General features: G+C 35.6%; 1 protein-coding gene across 1 annotated transcript in view; it reads left to right on the plus strand.

Moving 5' to 3' along the window:
• The window catches only part of LOC147915047 (uncharacterized), a 111770-nt gene that overhangs the window by 834 nt on the left and 91287 nt on the right, over window positions 1-19649 (plus strand). Inside the window, exons 2-7 of the mRNA XM_087441351.1 lie at window positions 3267-3416; window positions 4955-5005; window positions 7048-7191; window positions 9480-9551; window positions 13565-13708; window positions 19275-19346. Of these exons, the coding sequence (XP_087297477.1) occupies window positions 3267-3416; window positions 4955-5005; window positions 7048-7191; window positions 9480-9551; window positions 13565-13708; window positions 19275-19346 (633 nt within the window). The remainder of the gene's footprint in view (window positions 1-3266; window positions 3417-4954; window positions 5006-7047; window positions 7192-9479; window positions 9552-13564; window positions 13709-19274; window positions 19347-19649) is intronic.

The raw sequence follows: 19649 nt of genomic DNA on the forward strand, positions 1-19649 counted from the left end.
ATCTTGTAAATAAAGTGTTCAAGAAATATATAAAAGTTGTATGCTGAATTTAATTTTAATTTTTAATATTACCTTGTCCAGGAATTTTGTCTGTCACCTCTCTCTTTTCCTTCCAAAAGACAACATTGTGAATGTTAAAGACTGTATAAAGGCTTTGAGGGACACCTAGAAATATTCCAATTTTATTGGTAAGAGTTTCGTCGTGCTGTTAAAAGACAGCAACACATGACTCATTGAAAGGTTATCTAATCAAACACTATATTTGGTGCTTATATCTTCTTGTAGTTATCTGTGCCAAATGTTTGTTTCATCTGTATTTGAACACTTCCAGTTATGGCAACCTTTACTCCTTTTTTTTTTTTTTTCATTTAAGACTTGTGCATTTGTGATGGAAAATATAGGGAAAATCACAGGGTTGTGATCTTTTCCAATAGTTAAAATAAGAAACCTTCATTAACGCACCCTACCTCCCCCACCCCTCCTTCGGCAGCCAGTGGGGTCACCACAGCTGCCAACGGGGGCACCTCGAACTGCCTGCAGACACCATCCTCCACCAGCAGGGGGCGCAAGATGACTGTCAACGGAGCTCCTGTGCCCCCCTTAACTTGAAGAAAGGGACCCTCTTCCTTCTTTTCCAGCCACGCCTCTCCACTCCTCCACTTTTTCTGGGCCCCTTTTTCCACCTCTTCTACTTTCCCCAGCTCCTCCCACCTTAGGGGTGGGGGGCGGGTTTTATAAATAAATCTAAAAAAAAAAAAGAAAAGAAACCTTCATTATATGCTAGTGGCAATTTTTTAAATGTTATAAAAAAATTTGATGACGAGAAATGTAAGAAATGTACAAGGCTCTTGTAATGTCACCTTCTGCAAATATCCCTGTTAACATTTGGTAAAAATCCTTTTAGGCTTTTTTTCTTTACATCTATTTGTGTATTCTGAAATTATTATTTAAAAATTAGATTACTATGCCTATAATATTCCACAAATTGCTTTGAAAAAATTAACGTTGTGTCTTAGATATTGTTCCATGTCCCACTATATCATATAAGCTACTTGATTCTTTTTAAAGACTGGATAATATTCCATCGTAGGGATGTACTATAATTTTATCCACAACCCTTTTGATGAATATTTAGATTATTTCCAATTTTTCACTATTACAAACATTTTGATGATCATCACTGTATATATATATTTGTGCACCTGTGCACCAAGTTTTCCTGTAGGATAAATTCCTCAGAACTCAAACTGCTAGGCCAAAATACATGCAGATATAGAATATTAATAGCCACTGCCTAATTACCCTCCTAAAGGGTTGTAAAAATTCACATTTTATCAATAGTGGGTACTATTTATTGAAAATTCTGATGGTAATAAATTTTATTCTTGTTTTAATATGTGCTTCTTTAATTACTAGTGAGATAAAACATATTTTTCATATGATTGTGAATGTCTTTTGATTATATTTTAATTAAGTTGTATTTTTCATATGAATTTGTAAATAGCTCTTTATGTAGTAAGGGAGTTAATGTTTTGTCTTAGAAGAAACTGCTTGTAGTTTTTTTCTCGTTTGTTATTCATCTTTGACTTTGTTTCTTGTGGATTGCTTTTTGCCATCTTCTGTCTTATTTTGTCAGTTTTGGTAATTTTTATTCTTCTAGGAAATTTTTAATTTTATTCAGGTGTTTTCTTAGAATTTTTGTACAGCCCCATGCACTGATAATTCTTTTGATTTTTTTTTGTATGTGTGGTTATTTTCTCAGTCTTGAATGTGTATATATATAACATGTTTTATTTATCTCTCTTTTAAAGCGCTGGCTCTTAGATTTATCTTTAGTGTTTCTGTTTATAGTTAAAAAAATTAATTTCTGCTTTTATCTTTATTAAGTCCTTTCTATTGTTCCTTTAGGCCTATTTTATAGTTTTCGTAACTTATTGTTTAAATTTTTGATTTTCTTTTCTTTTATTTCTTGCTGGGAAATAAACATGTTTAAGACTGTCAATTTTCATTTTAGTAAAACTTTGGTTTATCTAACAGTCTTTGGTTCGTTATTGTTATTTTCTAAATATTTCCAATTGTGTTTTGATTTTCTCCTTGATGTAAGAGTTGTTTAAGAGAAAACTTTAAATTTGAAAGCAGTTTGAATTTCATTATTGCCCTCTCTTTGTTGTTTATTTCTACTTTTATTTTATTGTGGTCAGAGAATGAGGTCTGTAGTAGAGGATTTGATAGTTCTTTAGTTCATTAGATATGGAGTTTCTTCAATTTTTATATGTTTATTTAAAGATCGAATTAGTGGGTTGTGGGGACAGGCTAATGGTAATCTGTATTCATTCCACTGTTTGTCTTGAAAATCCTTATGACTTTTTGAAGAAGCCCCTCCATAATTTTGAATAGCTGTAAAATTAGACAATTATTCCACATATTTGCTAGAAATCCTGCCTTATAATTCTGCCCTGAACCATATTTAACATTTGGACTCTTTCTCCTGTCAGCAGCCCTCCAGAAATGTGAGGAGAACTCTTAAGTTTTCTTTCCTTCCCATTAAATCATTTTTTCTCTGGGCTCAAATTTCCCTTCAACTCTTCTTCACATGATCTGTTTTTGAAACTTCTTACCAATAACTAATGACTATATCATAGAACAAAATAATCTATAAATTATACTTTTACATAAATTAGCTAATTTTAAAGTAATTTATTATCCATTTCTTTTAATGAATCCTAAGAGGTTTTTTTTTAGAAATGTACTTTAGAAATGTGAAGTTTTCTTTTTAAAATTAAGGGAGAGCAGTCATGGATTTCGTAGTCCAAATGTTTGATGTTATTGTGCTAAACAAAGTAGACCGTAATGCGTCTCTAAAGTGGGTGAAGTTAACTGACAGGAGCAAGGGATGTAGGGGAGGAAAGTGGAAAGGGAAAGATTGGGGTTTGAGAGGTTATGAAGAATGAAGGGTATTTTTTACTGAAATGATGAGTTCATTGACAGAATAACTAGAGAAAACTTTGGTATACTTTTGTTGATAGAGGAATAGCCCACCAAAAATCAGACATTTAACATAATTTTTAAGAATAAAGATAAGGGGCTATAGAAAATTATAGGAGTTGAGAATGGACAGCTCTACTTATTTAAACAGCCCATATGGCTAGTGACTGCCTTTTGGACAGTGCAAATCAAGAAGAGTTTGTCAGTTTTATTTTTATGTTCCAAAGATTTATATCCATGGACTGAATAACATGTTGTATGTGTATTCTCTGTGTTTCTAGCATTGAAAGAGACCATCAATACATTGGACCACATGACAGAAAGTAATCAGTGTGATAAGGACAAATATTCAGATGTGCTTGAAGACACCAATAGAATTTATTTCACTGATGATAGTCTTCAAGAAATACTGAATGATTCCTTTGTTGAGGGTGAGTTGATTGAGCAGATAGCCAACAGCTTATAATAAAAGTTTCTTCTAAAATTTTATCCAAGGGTTTAAAACTATTTTACCAAACAGTAATTAAGCTTTAATACTTAGGTCCAAAATAACACCATAAACTTATTGGAACACTGTTTACTATAGACCAGATTTAGGGGTATGCCTTTATTGTATATCCACAGGGATTTAGTTATTACAATATTAAATGCCTGGATGATCTCCTGGACTGGATTGTAAAGTTGGTCTCAAAGTATTTATATATGTTGTTGCATGGCTTTGAAATAATGTTTCTTCTTAGAGGAATTTCATTTCAAAGTTAACCCCTTTCTTTTATGGATTTTAGAGAGGTCTTTATAGTTTCCTAGCTTTCTTTTTTTAGGTGAAAGGCCCTTTGAGATGTACAAGTTATTATTGAATAATTAAGTTAAGATATCTGTCTCTAAAACACTCTATATAAATACTGAGCTGCTGTTTGCTCTGTTTACAAAGAATTTACCTGATCCATCTATATGCTTATCTGGGATATATTCAGATGGATTTTACCCATATTTAGACAGCCATTTCCTGCCTTTAAATTTAGCTTCAGCTAAAAAGTAAAGTCAGATTTGCCTTCTAGGGAACAAATGGCAATGTCTGAAGACAGTTTCGGTTGTCAAAACTGATGGGGGAGGACTGCTGGCATCTAGTGAGTAGAGGCAAGGGATGCTGCTAGACATCCTACAATGTAAAGGACAGTACTCCTGCCCCTGTATAATTGTCTGGCCCAAAATATTAATTGTGCTGAGGTTGAGAAATCCTGTTTTAAAGTTATCTTATAAAATTGCCCAAATCTACTATTTTGAAAGTACTTTTTAATAGGTTAGTTGTTTTGTTCATCCTGCTTAGAGCAAATAAAAAAATTTAAGGTAAATATAATTTACCTTTATTCTAACCTCCCTTTGTTTCAAGGTAATACCTGGACTAGTTGTGAGTTATTCTTAACTGTTCTTTAACTGCAATATGGTCCATCTATGCAAATGGACAAATTGTGTTTCTATCACTTGTCCCTCAAATAGAATTCTGTAGCAATTTGCATTTCTGTAGGAAGTGTGTGGGATGAATGGGTGTAACTACTACTTGTCCTTAAAAAAGGCTCCAGGATTAGATAGATGATAGATAGTAGAGAGGCAACCAGGAATAGTGAAGGACAATTCAGACTAATAATTAAACGTTTTATTGAATATATGGACCTGGGGATTAACCTGCCCTCTTAGGGAGAAAGGAAGCATCTGTGACATTAGAAACTGCCACATTTAAGAAGCTGGTGGAGGATGACAAATCCATGAAGGAGTCTAACAAGTAAGAGGATCACAAGAAGAGAATAATATTCTGGAAGCCAGGGGAAGATTTTTGAGAAGAAGGGAATGGTCATCAATGATAAATGTTACTGAGAGATAAAGTATTTAGTCTATCCATTGGTTTCCTTTCAAATTGGGTAAGATCAGGATGCCATTCCTTGTTGTATAATCTCTCTCTCTAAATTTGCAGATTTAAGGAAAGAGACTTTGTCTTCTAATCTGAAATTACCAAAGGCAGACGGTAAGAACTTTATATATAAAACATTCCCTATAAAAGAGTTATTTTTTAGGATAATTGCCAAGTGCCAATGGATTGCTAGTCCATTCTGCCCACTCCAGCCAGAGTGATATTTTTTTCCAAAATAGTAATCTGATCATTTTTCCTCCCCCTATTTATAACTCTTTAAACATTTCCCATTGTTGTAAGGAAAAAGATCAAAATCCTGCATGCCCCACCTCTCTAGCATAATTTTGCACCATTATCCTTGCTTTCTGTACTTCAACTACGTTGGCTTTCTTTCAGTTCCTTTTCCTCCCACTGCAAGGCATTTGCATATTATATTTTGGAATATATATATATATATGGAATATTCTTCCCTGGACCTCTTTGCCTAGTTAACATTTACTCATCTTTCAGATGAGTGTCAGGTTCCTCAGGGAAACCTCTCATTGTCTGCTAGTCTAGGTCAGTTTCGTTTGTTATATGTTCTTATTAAACCAGGCCTCTTTCATAGCACTTATTTCATATTATAAATATCCACTCATGCTTTCAATTATTTGATTAATGTCTCTTTTTCCCACTTGCCTGAAAGTGTCATTAGGCCAAGGACCATGTCTCCACTTTGCTCACCATTGTTTCTCCAGATCCTAGCACAATCCTGGCTCTCAGTGGCTCTTAGTAATAGTTGATATTACTAGTTAATACTTATATGATATTTACTCTGCTAGGCATTGTTCCAAATCTTTTATCTTATTAGCTCATATAATTGTAAATATTTATGGAATGAATGAATGAATAAATCTGTCTTCTTATCTCTTTAGCCTCCTCTCATCAATTTTCCATATGTATTTCTTCTGTAGCCATACTACTTATTATAATTTAAATTGGCTTTATTTGCTTTTGGTTCCATGTCTTTGCATGTGCTGTTTTCTTAATATATATATCCTGTCAGAAAAACTCACATTTTTTTCCCCAAACTCAGCTCAAATGTCATCTCCGACCCCATAAGACTTCCTAGGGTTCATCACTCATTAAATCTAGGTTAGGCGAACTTTCTCAGTGCTTCCATAATATCTTGTGCATATTTTTTTCACAGTACCAACTATATAATGTATTATAATTTTGTTTACAGACATGACAGATTCAGTCCTTGTCTTCAAGGAATTTATAGGAAACTCTTTGATGAGAGTGCTGAAGTTTTCATTGTTAGTCTTAGTAGCTGTAAAATAAATGTTAGTAGAATGAATATATGTTTAAGATGGTATTATGGTATTCTTTCTAAATGACCTCCCTGAAGGTTTAGATCTGCTGGTGTAATGCAACAATTTTCAGACTATGGAAATATATATAATAACTTCATTTTGGGGTTGAGGGAGAAATGGAGTGGGAAATGGTATTGATGAAAAATTAAAACACCCAGTAGTGATTATGTTTTACATTTTAAATTGGTCTGGTTATCAGCAAGACTACCTCATTTGGTTGTATGGGTTGTGCGTTGCACAGATTTGCCTGGTTGAGAGGGTACAAGTGGACATTGAAATGCAGTCCATGTTCCACTGTGCTCTCCAAGCTTTGAACCCCAGTGCTAGATTGTAGCTGCCCAGAGGAAGGTATCCTTTTTGTAATTGATACATAGAGAGGGGGTGCCTTTTTCCAATTTACACAATAATACAATATGGACTAGCAGTGGCTCTGAGGATCAAGAACTTCAATCTCAAATTTTAGCCTTTATTTGTTTACCTTATCTGTTGGTAGAAATCTTTAGACCTACATGTAGATGACATAACTATTAAGAAAGGCTTAACAGCTCATTAAGTATTTAATGGATGAATGGATTCAGATAACCCACCATACTCGCTTTACCATGAAATTTTTTGGTTTCAAATGCTGCTTGAAATAAATGGGCTATCAGTTATAAATAGAAAATATTTTGCTTTTCTTCTGCAGAGATTTTGGTTAAAATAAATATTTAATTTGAAAGTTTAACCTATAGTGGATTTTGGATAAACTTTTTGCATTTTTTAAAACAATAATATCTTGTATATATTTATTTATCTTTGTAGAGATTAAAGAAGCTGCTCATGTCTTGTCACATGTTGATAATGGCAAAATTGATATACCTAACTTGGAGCATGCCCTGAAAAGTTTGAATGTTAATTTAACTCAGGAGGACTTCAGTGAAGCCCTTAAATATTGTGACCTCAGTGGTGAGCATTTTTTGGCTGGAGATTCTTTTAATTTTTCCCTATTTATAGGAAACAGTCTTAGAGTATATATATATGAGGGTAAGATGCTAAAGGGAATCATACTGGAGTCTTAGGTTGATGCAAATTAGAGTCAAAATATTCTATGAATTTAAATATTTATTGACCATATCTAACTGTTCATACTCATCTGGATACTGTATATGCTTATTTAGATAATTACCATTCATTACTTATAAGCACAGGTGGGAAAATACCATGTATTATGTAATAAAAGAAAGACATGACACCAGCAGCTTCATTTTGATTTATAATCTTTCTTCAGAGGAGATCCAGATACACCTTCATCCGTCCTTTTATAGTACTTGTCCCAATTTGTTTTTTAACCAAAGGAAATACTCAAAGGATCACTACATTTTAAAAGAACAATTATTTAGTTTTGGTCATTGTTTCCAAGTGGGTGCATATTTTCCTTTGTTTTCCATTTTGACTTCATGTAATATGTACTAGATCTCCTTTCCTATGCACATTCACTCTTTTTTTTTTTTTTTATAATTTATTTATTTATTTATTTTTTTCCCCCAAAGCCCCAGTAGATAGTTGTATGTCATAGCTGCACATCCTTCTTAGTTGCTGTATGTGGGATGCGGCCTCAGCATGGCCCGAGAAGCGGTGCGACGGTGCGTGCCTGGGATCCAAACCTGGCCGCCAGCAGCGGAGCACACGCATTTAACCGCTAAGCCATGGGGCGGCCCACATTCACTCTTAAGAAGTCGAATCAGGGCCGGCCCCGTGGCTTAGCGGTTGGGTGCGTGTACTCCGATGCTGGCGGCCCGCGTTCGGATCCCCGGCGCGCACCGACGTACCGCTTCTCTGGCCATGCTGGGGCCGTGTCCCACATACAGCAGCTGGAAGAGTGTGCAACTATGACATACAACTATCTACTGGGGCTTTGGGGGAAAAAAAATAAATAAAAATTATAAAAAAAAAAAAAAAGAAGTCAAATCATGTGGGAATACTTCTAGAAGCTGCTGAGTTTCATTGGTTTTAGGTGACCTTTTATTTTGGGCTTATCTTAACCAGTTTGTTTTTCCTATGGGACTCCTGTGAGTCCTAGGTCTCAGAGTGCCTCCCCAGCGCAGTTTGATTATTGCTTTTGCCAGGTCCCCCAGATTATTATTGACCTTGATCAATTTTTATGTTTTGACCTGGGGTTTCTTCCATCATGAGAGTGGTATAAATTTAAACTCCAAACCCACATGAGATGCAGGCTGGGCTTTCAGTTTTTCACAGGAGATTTTTTTCCCCCACTGCTTCTCAGAATTAGGAAGATTTAGGTCTCTTTATTGTTTACCTGGGCCAGTGAATGTAATATTTTAATCTTTCACTGGATTGAAATCCTTTAAGCATCTCAGTTTTATTTGGTATCTAAATTCAAACTCTCCATTTAGCGTGGACCCAAGTCCTCTTTTATGACTTTGCATGAGCATTTAAATCAAGCACCTAGCCATTTCTGAGTCTCATATGTATCCCCAAGATAGCTGTAGGCTTAGTATTCACTGGTTTCCATCTGGATCTCAGTGCCCACTTAACTTTTTATTATTTCTTTTTCATATGACTTGATCATGCATTCATAAGATGTTGTAATTCATATAGAACCTCTAGGGATTTGTAGTGGGATGGTTTCTGTGCTACCCAGTCTGCCATTTTGTTATAACTTGAAGTCTCCTTAATGTAGTTGTAGCTCTAGATTTTCTGCTGTGGTTACATTACTGCATCTTACTTCAAGTGTGTGTGTGTGTGTGTATCCTGATAGTTAACATTGTCACCTCTGGCCTAGACTGCCTCAGTTCAAATACAGCCTCTAGCACTTCCTGGCTTTGTGACCAGGACAAGTTATTTACTTTCTCTCTGCTTTCATCTTTTAAAAATAGGTATATTAAGAGTATCTATGTGATAGAATTATTGTGAAGATTACATGAGTTAATAAATGTAAAGCACCATAAGATGATGCCTAGTATATAGAAGAAACTTGAAAGTTATATAAGTTCTTACTTTTGAGTAAGGACTCAAAAAATATTAGCTATTAATATAATTAACTGTTCAATGAGTGGTTCCTAAAAGTATGAAAAGTTCTATTGAAATAGAACTTTATTTCTATTTCAATTGTTTGAGTCAGAAAATGACCTAGAATGGAATTTTAGGTATCTGTTGTAAATCAGAGCCTTTATTTCATGTGCTGATTCAGTATCAGATTTTTAATGTCACCATGCTTGGTTTTGACCTTCCAGATAATAAGGAGGTGGATTTAAAAGATTTCTTAAAGGGAATTAAAGAAAGTCCACATTTCAAAGAGTCTGTAGGTAAGTCAATACTTCTAGTTCAAAGAACAGTGACTGTAAAATAAAGATAATGAAATGACATTAAAAAATCACTATATAGATTTCAAGTTTTTAATTTGTAGTCTATAGTTTCTAAAAGGATTTCAAGCAGCTTATGAAATATAAATAATCCAAGAATATAAAAAATAAGTAAAGAAAATGGGCAAAGTTATAATGAGGGGAAAAGAAATAAGACAGTGTTGAAGAAGATTCATAGTAAATGCCTTTGTTGAGTCCTTCCTCAAGAGGAGTTAAGTTTTCCTTCATTCAAGGGGTTCTGGATATGAATTAAATCGGGTCTGGAAGTTGGATGAGGGACCACTACTCTTTGTTGTGCTATCTCAAGTCAGGCCTCTGGAGTTTTCAGGTGTACCCGACTGGACTGCCTATCTATTTCATTTATAGAAATCTTAACTTCAACTAATCAGACCCCCTAAATCCCTGTAGTATTAATCCCTGTATCCTTCTTATCACCATACCGTCTCTGTTGCCTAACTACATCATTTTGCCCCTCATATTTAAAAACTATTTCTTGGCCTCTGCCCCGAGGTTCCTCTTATCTTCCTTGAAATTAGGGAGACAATTTCAACACCAGTATCTTTTCCTAACCCCCAAATCTTCAGAGAACACCTACCAAAGAACTCTTCATAGATGCAGACACCCTTATCAATGATGTATTTCTAAATGCATTGGTGAAACAAATATCTTTTTTTTTTACATTTTAATATCTCTAAAATTGGAATAGCTTTATAATCTGTGGTGTTTTGAATCAGATGTACATTTTTTTATTGAGATATAATTTACATACCATAAAATTCATCCTTTTAAAGTGTAGAATTCAGTGGTTTTTAGTATATTCACAAAGTTATGCAACCATCACCACTCTAATTCCAGGTCATTTTCATTACCCCCAAAAGAAACTCTGTACACTTTAGCACTTATACCCCATTCCTACCTCTCCCCATCCACTGGCAACCACTAATCTACTTTCTGTCTGTATGGGTTGCGTATTTTGAACATTTCATACAAGTGGAATCATGTATTATGTGGCCTTTTGTGTCTGACTTCTTTCATTTAACATACTGTTTTCAAGGTTCATCTATATTATAGCATGAATCAGTACTTATTCCTTTTTTGGTGGAATAATATTCTAATATTTGGATATACCACATTTTGTTTAGCAGTTTATCAGTTTATAGATATTTGGGTTGTTTGCTGTTTTTGACTATTATGAATAGTGCTGCTGTGAATATTTGTGTACATTTTTTTTTTTTTTTTGGTGAGGAAGATTGGCCCAGAACTAACATCTGTGCCCATCTTCCTCTACTCTGTATGTGGGACGCTGCCACAGCATGGCTTTAATGAGCCGTGTGTATATACGTGCCTGGGATTTGAACCCGTGAACTCCTGGCCACCAAAGCGGAGCACGCAACCTTAACCACTATGTCACAGGGCCAGCTCCTGTGTACATTTTTTTTTTGAATACAAGTTTTTGTGTGGACACATATTTTCATTTGTCTTGGGTATATACCTAGAAATGGAATCCTGGGTTGTGTGGTAACTTTAAGTTTTTGAGGAACTGCCAGTGTTTTCCAAAGCAGCCGCACCATTTTATGTTTCCACTAGCAATGTATGATTTCTCTACATCCTAACCAACACTTGTTATTGTCTGTCTTTTTTACTATAGTCATGCCAATGGGTATAAAGGAATTCACTGTGGTTTTGATTTGCATTTCCCTGTTGGCTAATAATGTTGAGCATCTTTTCGTGTGCTTGTTGGCCATTTGTATATCTTCTTTGGAGACATGTATGCTTTGCTTATTTTAAAATTGGGTGATTTGTCAACTTGTAAGAGTTCTTCATATATTCTGGATACTACACCTTTATCAGATATATGATTTGCATGTATTTTTTCCTATTTTATGGGTTAACTTTTTTCTTTCTTTCTTTTTTTTTTTGTGAGGAGATCAGCCCTGTGCTAACATCTGCCAATCCTCCTCTTTTTTTTTTGCTGGGGAAGACTGGCCCTGGGCTAACATCTGTGCTTGTCTTCCTCCACTTTATATGGGATGCTGCCACAGTATGGCTTGCCAAGCAGTGCATCAGTGCGCGCCCAGGATCCGAACCGGCGAACCCCAGGCTGCCGCAGTGGAGCGCACGCACTTAACCGCTTGCACCACCGGGCCGGCTCCAACTTTTTTCTTTCTTGATGGTGTCCTTTGAAGCACGAAAGTTTTTAAATTGGGTGAAGTCCAATTTGTATTTTCTTTCGTCACTTCTTCTCTTGGTATCATATCTAAAGATAATCCAAGATCATGAAGATTTACACTAATTTTTATGCTGAGTTTTAAGTTTTAGCTCTTTTTTTCAATCGTTGATCCATTTTGAGTTAATTTATTTATGTGGTGTGAGATGGGAATCCACTTTAATTCTTTTGCGTGCAGAATATCCAAGGTTATTCTTTCCCCATTGAATGATTTGGCACCCTTGTCAAAAATCAATTGATCGTAAATGTATGGCTTTATTTCTGGACTCTCAATTCCATTCCATTGATCTTTATTTTATGCTTATGCCAGTACCACATGGTCTTGATTACTGTAGCTTTGTAGTAAAGTAATAACCTAAACAGCAATTTTTTTTCAATTATTTTATTGAAGTCATAGTGGTTTATATCGTGGTGTAATTTCAGGTATACATTATTATTTATCAGTTTCTGTATAGACTGCATCATACTCACCACCAATAGTCTAATTTTTATCCATCACCAAAATATATGCCCCTTTACCTCTTTCGCCCACCCTCCAACCCCCTTCCCCTCTGGTAACCACTAATCTGTTCTCTTTATTCATGTTTGTTTATCTTCCACATATGAGTGAAATCACGCAGTGTTTGTCTTTCTCTTTCTGCCCTATTTTGCTTAACGTAATACCCTCAAAGTCCATCTATATTGTTGCACATGGGACGATTTTGTCTTCTTTATGGCTGAGTAGTATTCCATTGTATATATATACCACATCTTCTTTATCCATTCTTCAATTGATGGACACTTCGTTGCTTCCACATCTTGGCTATTGTGAATAATGCTGCAATGAACATAGGGGTGCATAAATCTCTTTGAATTGTTGGTTTCAAGTTCTTTGGATAAATACCCAGTAGTAGGATAGTTGGATCATATGGTATTTCCAATAAACAGCAATTTTTAACCAGAGCAGGGCACTAGAATTACCTATAACGCTTGATTCACCTAATTCTACTTCTGTCTATGATGTAGTAGCTTGTATCAGACCAACCCTCCTGCTGAGAGTAACTATAAAATCTGGACTAAATTAAGCAGCATCAACAACTACAACTGTTTAAAGGTATTGGAAAGCAACCAAGGTTGTCAGAATTTGTGGGGCTATAGGATAAATACAAAGAGCATGGCTTGTAGCTGCTGCTGCCACTGCTGCTGCTGCTTCTTGTCTATTTTATCTCTGTGATGTAACATTAAGTTAAATAATGCAATATAGTTTTGATGTAAAGCTTATTTGTAATGCTTCACAATTATTTCAGGGGCCACACGTGAAGTGTTATGTGGCCAAAGGGGTAAAGGTTGATCACTTACGTGTGTCTACTTGAAAGGCACAGTAGCTAACAGCATGGGCTTTGGAACCGTAGTACCTGGACTTGAATCCTGGCCCTGCCACTTACTACCAATATAGTCTTCAGTAAATCACTTAATCTCACTAACCTCAGTTTCTTCATCTGAAAAACGGGGATATTGATGTCTACTTTGGGTTTATTACGAGGCTTAAATAGGTAAAGTAAAAGTACTTAGAACAGTATCTAGCACTTAGTAGGTGTCCAGTAACTGTTAGCTGTTATAATACACAATAGTTTTAAAAACTATGCTAATATTTCATGTAAAATTTTTTTATACAACCCAAGCCTATTAAGTGATAGCAAATAATATATTCTCTTTCTCCTGTCGAAACATTTGATTTTGCTTTTTGCAGCTACACAGCTACTCTTAGCTACTACCCAAATTCTCCGGAATGATCTAATTGATGTTTCTGACCTGAAGGCATTATTGGTAAACGATGATCTTCATGCAGCTAATGATTTACTTAATGAAGTGTCAAGATATGTACCTGAACATGGTTAGTAGTTTGAATGCATCTGTGTTATAAAAGCCATCCTCTCCCAGTGGGGGTGGGAGATGTATGGCTGAGGCATACAGTGAGGGAGGGCACCCTGTAGGAGCTGCAGTGGGATGACTGGTGAACATTAGTGCTCCCCTTCTGGTGTGCCAACCCTGAGCTCCATGGAACCAAACAGAGGGGAAAGTCAGGGCCTACCTTATCCCTATGGAAAGCCAATGGTGGTGGTACCTGAAAGGTGAGGTTATTTGTGAACTGACTGGCATGGGCAGTATTCAATCAGAGTGCCATCCAGTGTAGACCTGAGTCCTGGGGGCTCTTTTGCCAGGTGTTAACCCTTTGTGAGCTAATTTATGCTGATATCCAGGGATACCTCAGGGGGTGTTGCACATGGTGTTGGCTCAGGGAAGCAGATATTTATAAATGTACAAAATAATTTCATTATTTTAGTGGCTGGTATAGTTGAATATTTTCTTTGCTACGTTTTTAAATGAGTTGGGGAGTGTTCTTTATTTTTCTGTTTTCTAGAAGAGACTTTTTCTTCCTCAAATGTTAAGTAGAACTTGAAGCCACATGGGCTTGACGTTTTATTTATGAGAAGGTTTTGGATTATTGATTTAATTTCTTAAAATGTATGATATTACAAAGAAAATATTCTATTTTCTTGTTAATTTTGGCAAGCTGGGTTTCTTTAGGTATTTGTCCATTTCATCTGACTTTTCAATTTTTTGGATAAAGTTGTCCTTGATATCTGCTTCTTATCTTTTTTGTGTGTGTGTGAGGAAGATCGGCCCTGAGCTAACATCTGCCAATCCTCTTTTTGCTGAGGAAGACTGGCCCTGGGCTAACATGCATGCCCATCTTCCTCTACTTTATATGGGACGCTGCCACAGCATGGCTTGACAAGCGGTGCGTTGGTGCGCGCCCGGGATCCGAACCAGTGAACCCTGGGCCGCCGCAGCGGAGCGCGCGCACTTAACCGCTTGTGCCACTGGGCTGGCCTCTGCTTCTTATCTTTTTGATGTCTGCTTCAACTGTAATGATATCCTCATTTTCATTCTCAATATTAGTAGCTAGGAGCTCCTTTTTTTTTAACTCAGTCTCCACAGAGTTTTTCTTTTTCTTTTTTTTCAGTTGAGACTAATGGACGTATTGTGTAAGTTTAAAGTGTACAATGTGTTGATTTGATACATTTGTATATCATGATATGATTATCACTGTAGCATTAGCTAATACCGTATCACTTCACATAATTATAATTATAATTTCTTTTTTGTGAGGGAACATTTAAGATCTAGTCTCTTGGCAACTTTCAAGTATATAATACATTATTGTTGACTATAATTACTATGCTGTGCATTAGATCTCCATAACTTCTTCATCTTCTAACTGCAAGTTTGTACCCTTTAACAACATCTCCCCAATTCCCCCACCCCCAGCCCCTGGTAACCACCATTATATTCTCTGTTTCTATGAGTTTGGCTTTCTTAGATTCCAAATATTACTCATACCATACAGTATTTGTTTTTGTCTGGCTTATCTCACTAAGCATAATGCCCTCAAGGTCCATCTATGTTGTTGCAAATGACAGATTTCCTTCTTTCTCATGGCTGAATAATATTCTGTTGTATATGTATATATACTACATCTGTTTATCCATTAACCCGTTGATGGACACTTAGGTTGCATCCATATCTTGGCTATTGTGAATAATGCTGTGGTAAACATGGGAGTGCAGAAATCTCTTCGAGATCCTGTTTTCATTTCCTTTGGATATATACTCAGCAGTGGGATTAATGGATCATGTGGTAGTTCTATTTTTAATTTTTTGAGAAATCTCTGTACTGTTGTCCATCGTGGCTGCACCTACATTTCCACCAATAATGCACAAGGGTTCCCTTTCTCACATCCTTGTCAACACTTGTTATCTCTTGTCTTCTTCATGATAGCCCTTTTAACAAGTGTGAGGTGATATCTCATTGTGGTTTTGATTTGTGTTTCCCTGATGATTACTGATGTTGAGCACCTTTTCGTGTACCTGTTGGCCATTTGGATGTCTTCTTTGGAAAAACGTGTATTCAGTTACTCTGCCCATATTTTAATTGGATTGTTTGCTTTTTGGTATTGACTTGTGTGAGTTCTTTATATATTTTGGATATTAACCCCTTATACAATATACGATTTGCGAATATTTTTTCCCATTCCATAAGTTTCTTTTTCATTTTGTTCATTGTTTCTTTTGCTGTGCAAAAGCCTTTAAGTTAGACATAGTCCCACTTGTTGATTTTTGCTTTTGTTGCTTGTGCTTTTGGTGTCATATTCATAAAAATCATTGCCCATATCATTGTTAAGGAGCTTCTTCCCAACATTTTCGTCTAGGAATTTTACAGTATCAGATCTTATCTTTAAGTCTTTAAGCCATTTTGAGTTAAGTTTTGTGAGTGGTGTAAGATAGGAATCCAATTTCATTTTTCTGCATGTGGTTATCCAGTTTTCTCAACACCATTTATTGAAGAAACTATCCTTTTCCCTTTGAGTGTTCTTGGCTCCCTGGTCAAATATTAGTTGACCATATATGCATGGTTTTATTTCTGGGCTTCCTATTTTGTTCCATTGGTCTATGTGTTTTTATGTTTTACTCCAATTACATGCATATTATATTTTCTCACTATATCTCCTATGTTTTTCACTCCCTCTTCTGTATTTCCCATCCTTTTGCTTCTTCATGTTCATTTTGTGTTTTCTTCTGACTTATTTACCAGTGCACCAATTCTCTGGCTGTGATTATTCTGCTGATAAATCCATTCACTGAATAATTGATAACGTTTGATATACTTTTCAGATCTAGAATGTCTATTTGATTTTTTTTTGGTCTCTTTGATTTTTAAAATGGTTTCTAGTTCCCTGCTGAAATTCTCCATCTACTTTTTTTTTTGGGGGGGTGAGGAAGATGTGCCCTGAGCTAACATCTGTTGCCAGTCTTCCTCTGTTTTGTATGTGGGCCACAGCCACAACATGGCCACTAACAAGTGGTGTAGGTCCGTGCCTGGGAACCGAACCCCAGCCGCCGAAGCAAGAATGAAACTTTGATAAATGTAGAGTGGCGTGTCAGATGGGTGGGGAAAGGAAGGCTCTGTTTGCCAACTAGAGCTGGAAAAATACTTATTTATATGGAAAAAGATGAAATTGTATCACTACCTCACATAGTAGGCAAAATTCAACCCTAAGTCGATTAAGGACTTAAGGGTCCAAAACAAAACTTTAAAGCATTTAATGGAAAATATAGGTGGATATCTGGGGGTAGGAAAGCTTTCTTAAACAATACACAAAAGCATTAACTATAATTGAGTATCGACAAAGTTAACTATATTAAAAGTAAGTAATTTGTTATTCAAAGGAGGCCTTTAAGAAAATGAAAAGGTAAGTTACAACTCTGAGAAAATATTCACAGTTTACACAACTCACAAAGGATTAGTATTAAGAATAAAGAACTCCAGCCAACCAATGAAAATACAAACAATCCAAAAGAAAAATGAGCAAGAGAGTCAAACAGGTATTTCATAGAAGTGGAGACACATATGGCTAATTATCATAAATTAGAGGTGTTTGACATTGTCCATGATGATTTTAGGAATGTGTGTGTGTACAATAAAATTACATTAAAAAGAAAGCAAAGGAATGGTGAACACTGGACTCATGATGAAGGGTTGGAGAAGGCAGAGGGCTGGGTTTGTAAGGGGAACCTTCTGGTTAGATGCTGATTATTGTCAAGTGGTAGCTTTTGTTTTGGGCATAAGTTTGCTGGTATTTATTATATTATAAAAATTTTTGAGTTAACCAAATAAATAAAAGTGGGCTATGTGTGGACCAATAATGTTTCAGAACCCAAAGATAATATTTATTCTAATTCTGTGCATGTAATTTCTAATAAAAAGTTAAATCTGTTTCATCGTTCTACTTTTTTTTTCAGGGACTTCATTTACATACATATCGGATATCCTTTGTCTTTTATATCTGTCACTTTTGCTCTGAACTTTTGCACTTTTTTTTTTTTTTGGCATAGGTTTTCTCTTCCTCCTTTTTATTTTGATTCTTTTCATTTCTGTCCTATATGTCACTTACTACAGTTTTAGTCATATCCGTTCTACCTTGCGTACCTTTACTTGACTCTTTATTTTGTAGTTAACTTTGTGTTTCTACATAATCTATTTTCTTAGTTCAGTCAGCTCTCATTTCAAATCTTCTTGTCCATTTTTATTCTGAGTTCTTAGAAGAGTTAAAGGTGTTGGGTGGCTTATACAGTTTAAGAGTGCCCTCTTCAGTTTCTGCAGTGAAGTACATTTACTTTAATAAATGATACCTTTCGGGGTGGGGGAGATGAAGCTGCTTCTAACATTTTGATACCATGTAGTAGGAACTTCATCTTTAACTGCTTTCTTCTTTTCCTTTACCACCAAACGCCATGCAATGCTGTTCCCCATCGAGATGCCAGCTTTGGTCCTGTGGATTCCCAAGCCCCTTTCTTTTAGTTCCCCGGAGATTAGGGCTCTGATCCATCAGGTCTCTGACCTGTTCTTTGTATTTCCCCGCTTAAGGTGGAACTCTCTTCTTATGAGTGAACTCCAGTTGTTATTATCTGTGTTCTGCCTTTAAAGGACCCTTCTTCATTTGTTGTCCTGTGAAATTATCACCTGATTTTCCACTTCCATGTGGGCTCTGGAGCTCACTGTGTTGACCCTATTTTTATTTCTTGACTTACATGTAAATTAAAGTTTGTAATATTCTGCCTCTTAGTTATGCCGTAGGCATGGGCTATGGGTTATCTTATTTGTTATTTTGTATGGGTTTTTGGAGACCATGTGGAAAGAGACCATGTGGAGAGCTGGCTACCATTATTCTAAAGCAGTGTTTCTTAACCTTTTTATCCATTATCACTCCCCTAAAGAGCCTTTTAAGACATTTTTGTTCCTTACAACTCCCCCTCTCACACACCTCATGAACATTTAATACCACAGCTATATTACATATCTGTTTATGTACTGTGGCCACAAATCATTGTAATATCTAAGATTTTTCTCCTCCAAGAACCAATTTTTCTCCTTCAGAGCGATAATCACCCTCAGTGAAAATGCATTCCTAAAGGTATGTAGAGGAACACCTTTTCCCTCTACCTCCAACACGTTATCTTTTTTCTATAGTTTTTGGGCAATTAGAAGCTACTGAAGGGTTTCATTTAGGGGAGTGATCAGATTTTTTTTTTAAGAGAAAGATCTCCCTTGCTGCATTGTGGCAAATAAATGGAGAGAGGTGAGACTGATGTCATAGGTTTTTAAAGATGCTGTTGTAATAGCATAGGCATTAATTAATGTAGTGATAAATTCAAAAAATATTTGGAAATAATTGAACAGAAATTGATAATCATATGTATGCGGAAGGTAAGGAAGAAGGAATAGTACAGGCTGACTCACAAGCTTTTAATCTTGTTATAACTTGACTGTTAGCTTCAGTTATGTTAATTAATTCAGAAACAGTAATTCTTTCATCTAAATTTTGCTTTGCATTACAGAAAATGGCAAGATTACCATTCAAGAATTTATGATTAAGCTCTCCAATACATTGGCAAATCCTGAAGCTACAGGTGAGTTTTATTTAATATGTATCTACTGCCCACATTTCAAAGACAAACAGTGGTTTTCATGTTAAAACAATATAGGATTAGATAATTAAAGCACAGGTAAGTAAGAAACAATATAAAGATAATATAACGCAATACTAGATTATATATCTTTTGTTTGAATTATAAGGCAAAAACTGCTAAGCTTAACCCAAACTGAAAATTGTAGGTAGTTTTGCTTTGATAGTGCTAGAAAATTACTAGATTATGTGTTATTCTCTGAGATTATTCAGTGTGTATATCTGACTTCTGAATTTATTAGAAAAT

Source organism: Ceratotherium simum, chromosome 16 (assembly GCF_057802395.1).
Source record: "Ceratotherium simum simum isolate JZ-2026a chromosome 16, ASM5780239v1, whole genome shotgun sequence".
NCBI lineage: Eukaryota > Metazoa > Chordata > Mammalia > Perissodactyla > Rhinocerotidae > Ceratotherium > Ceratotherium simum.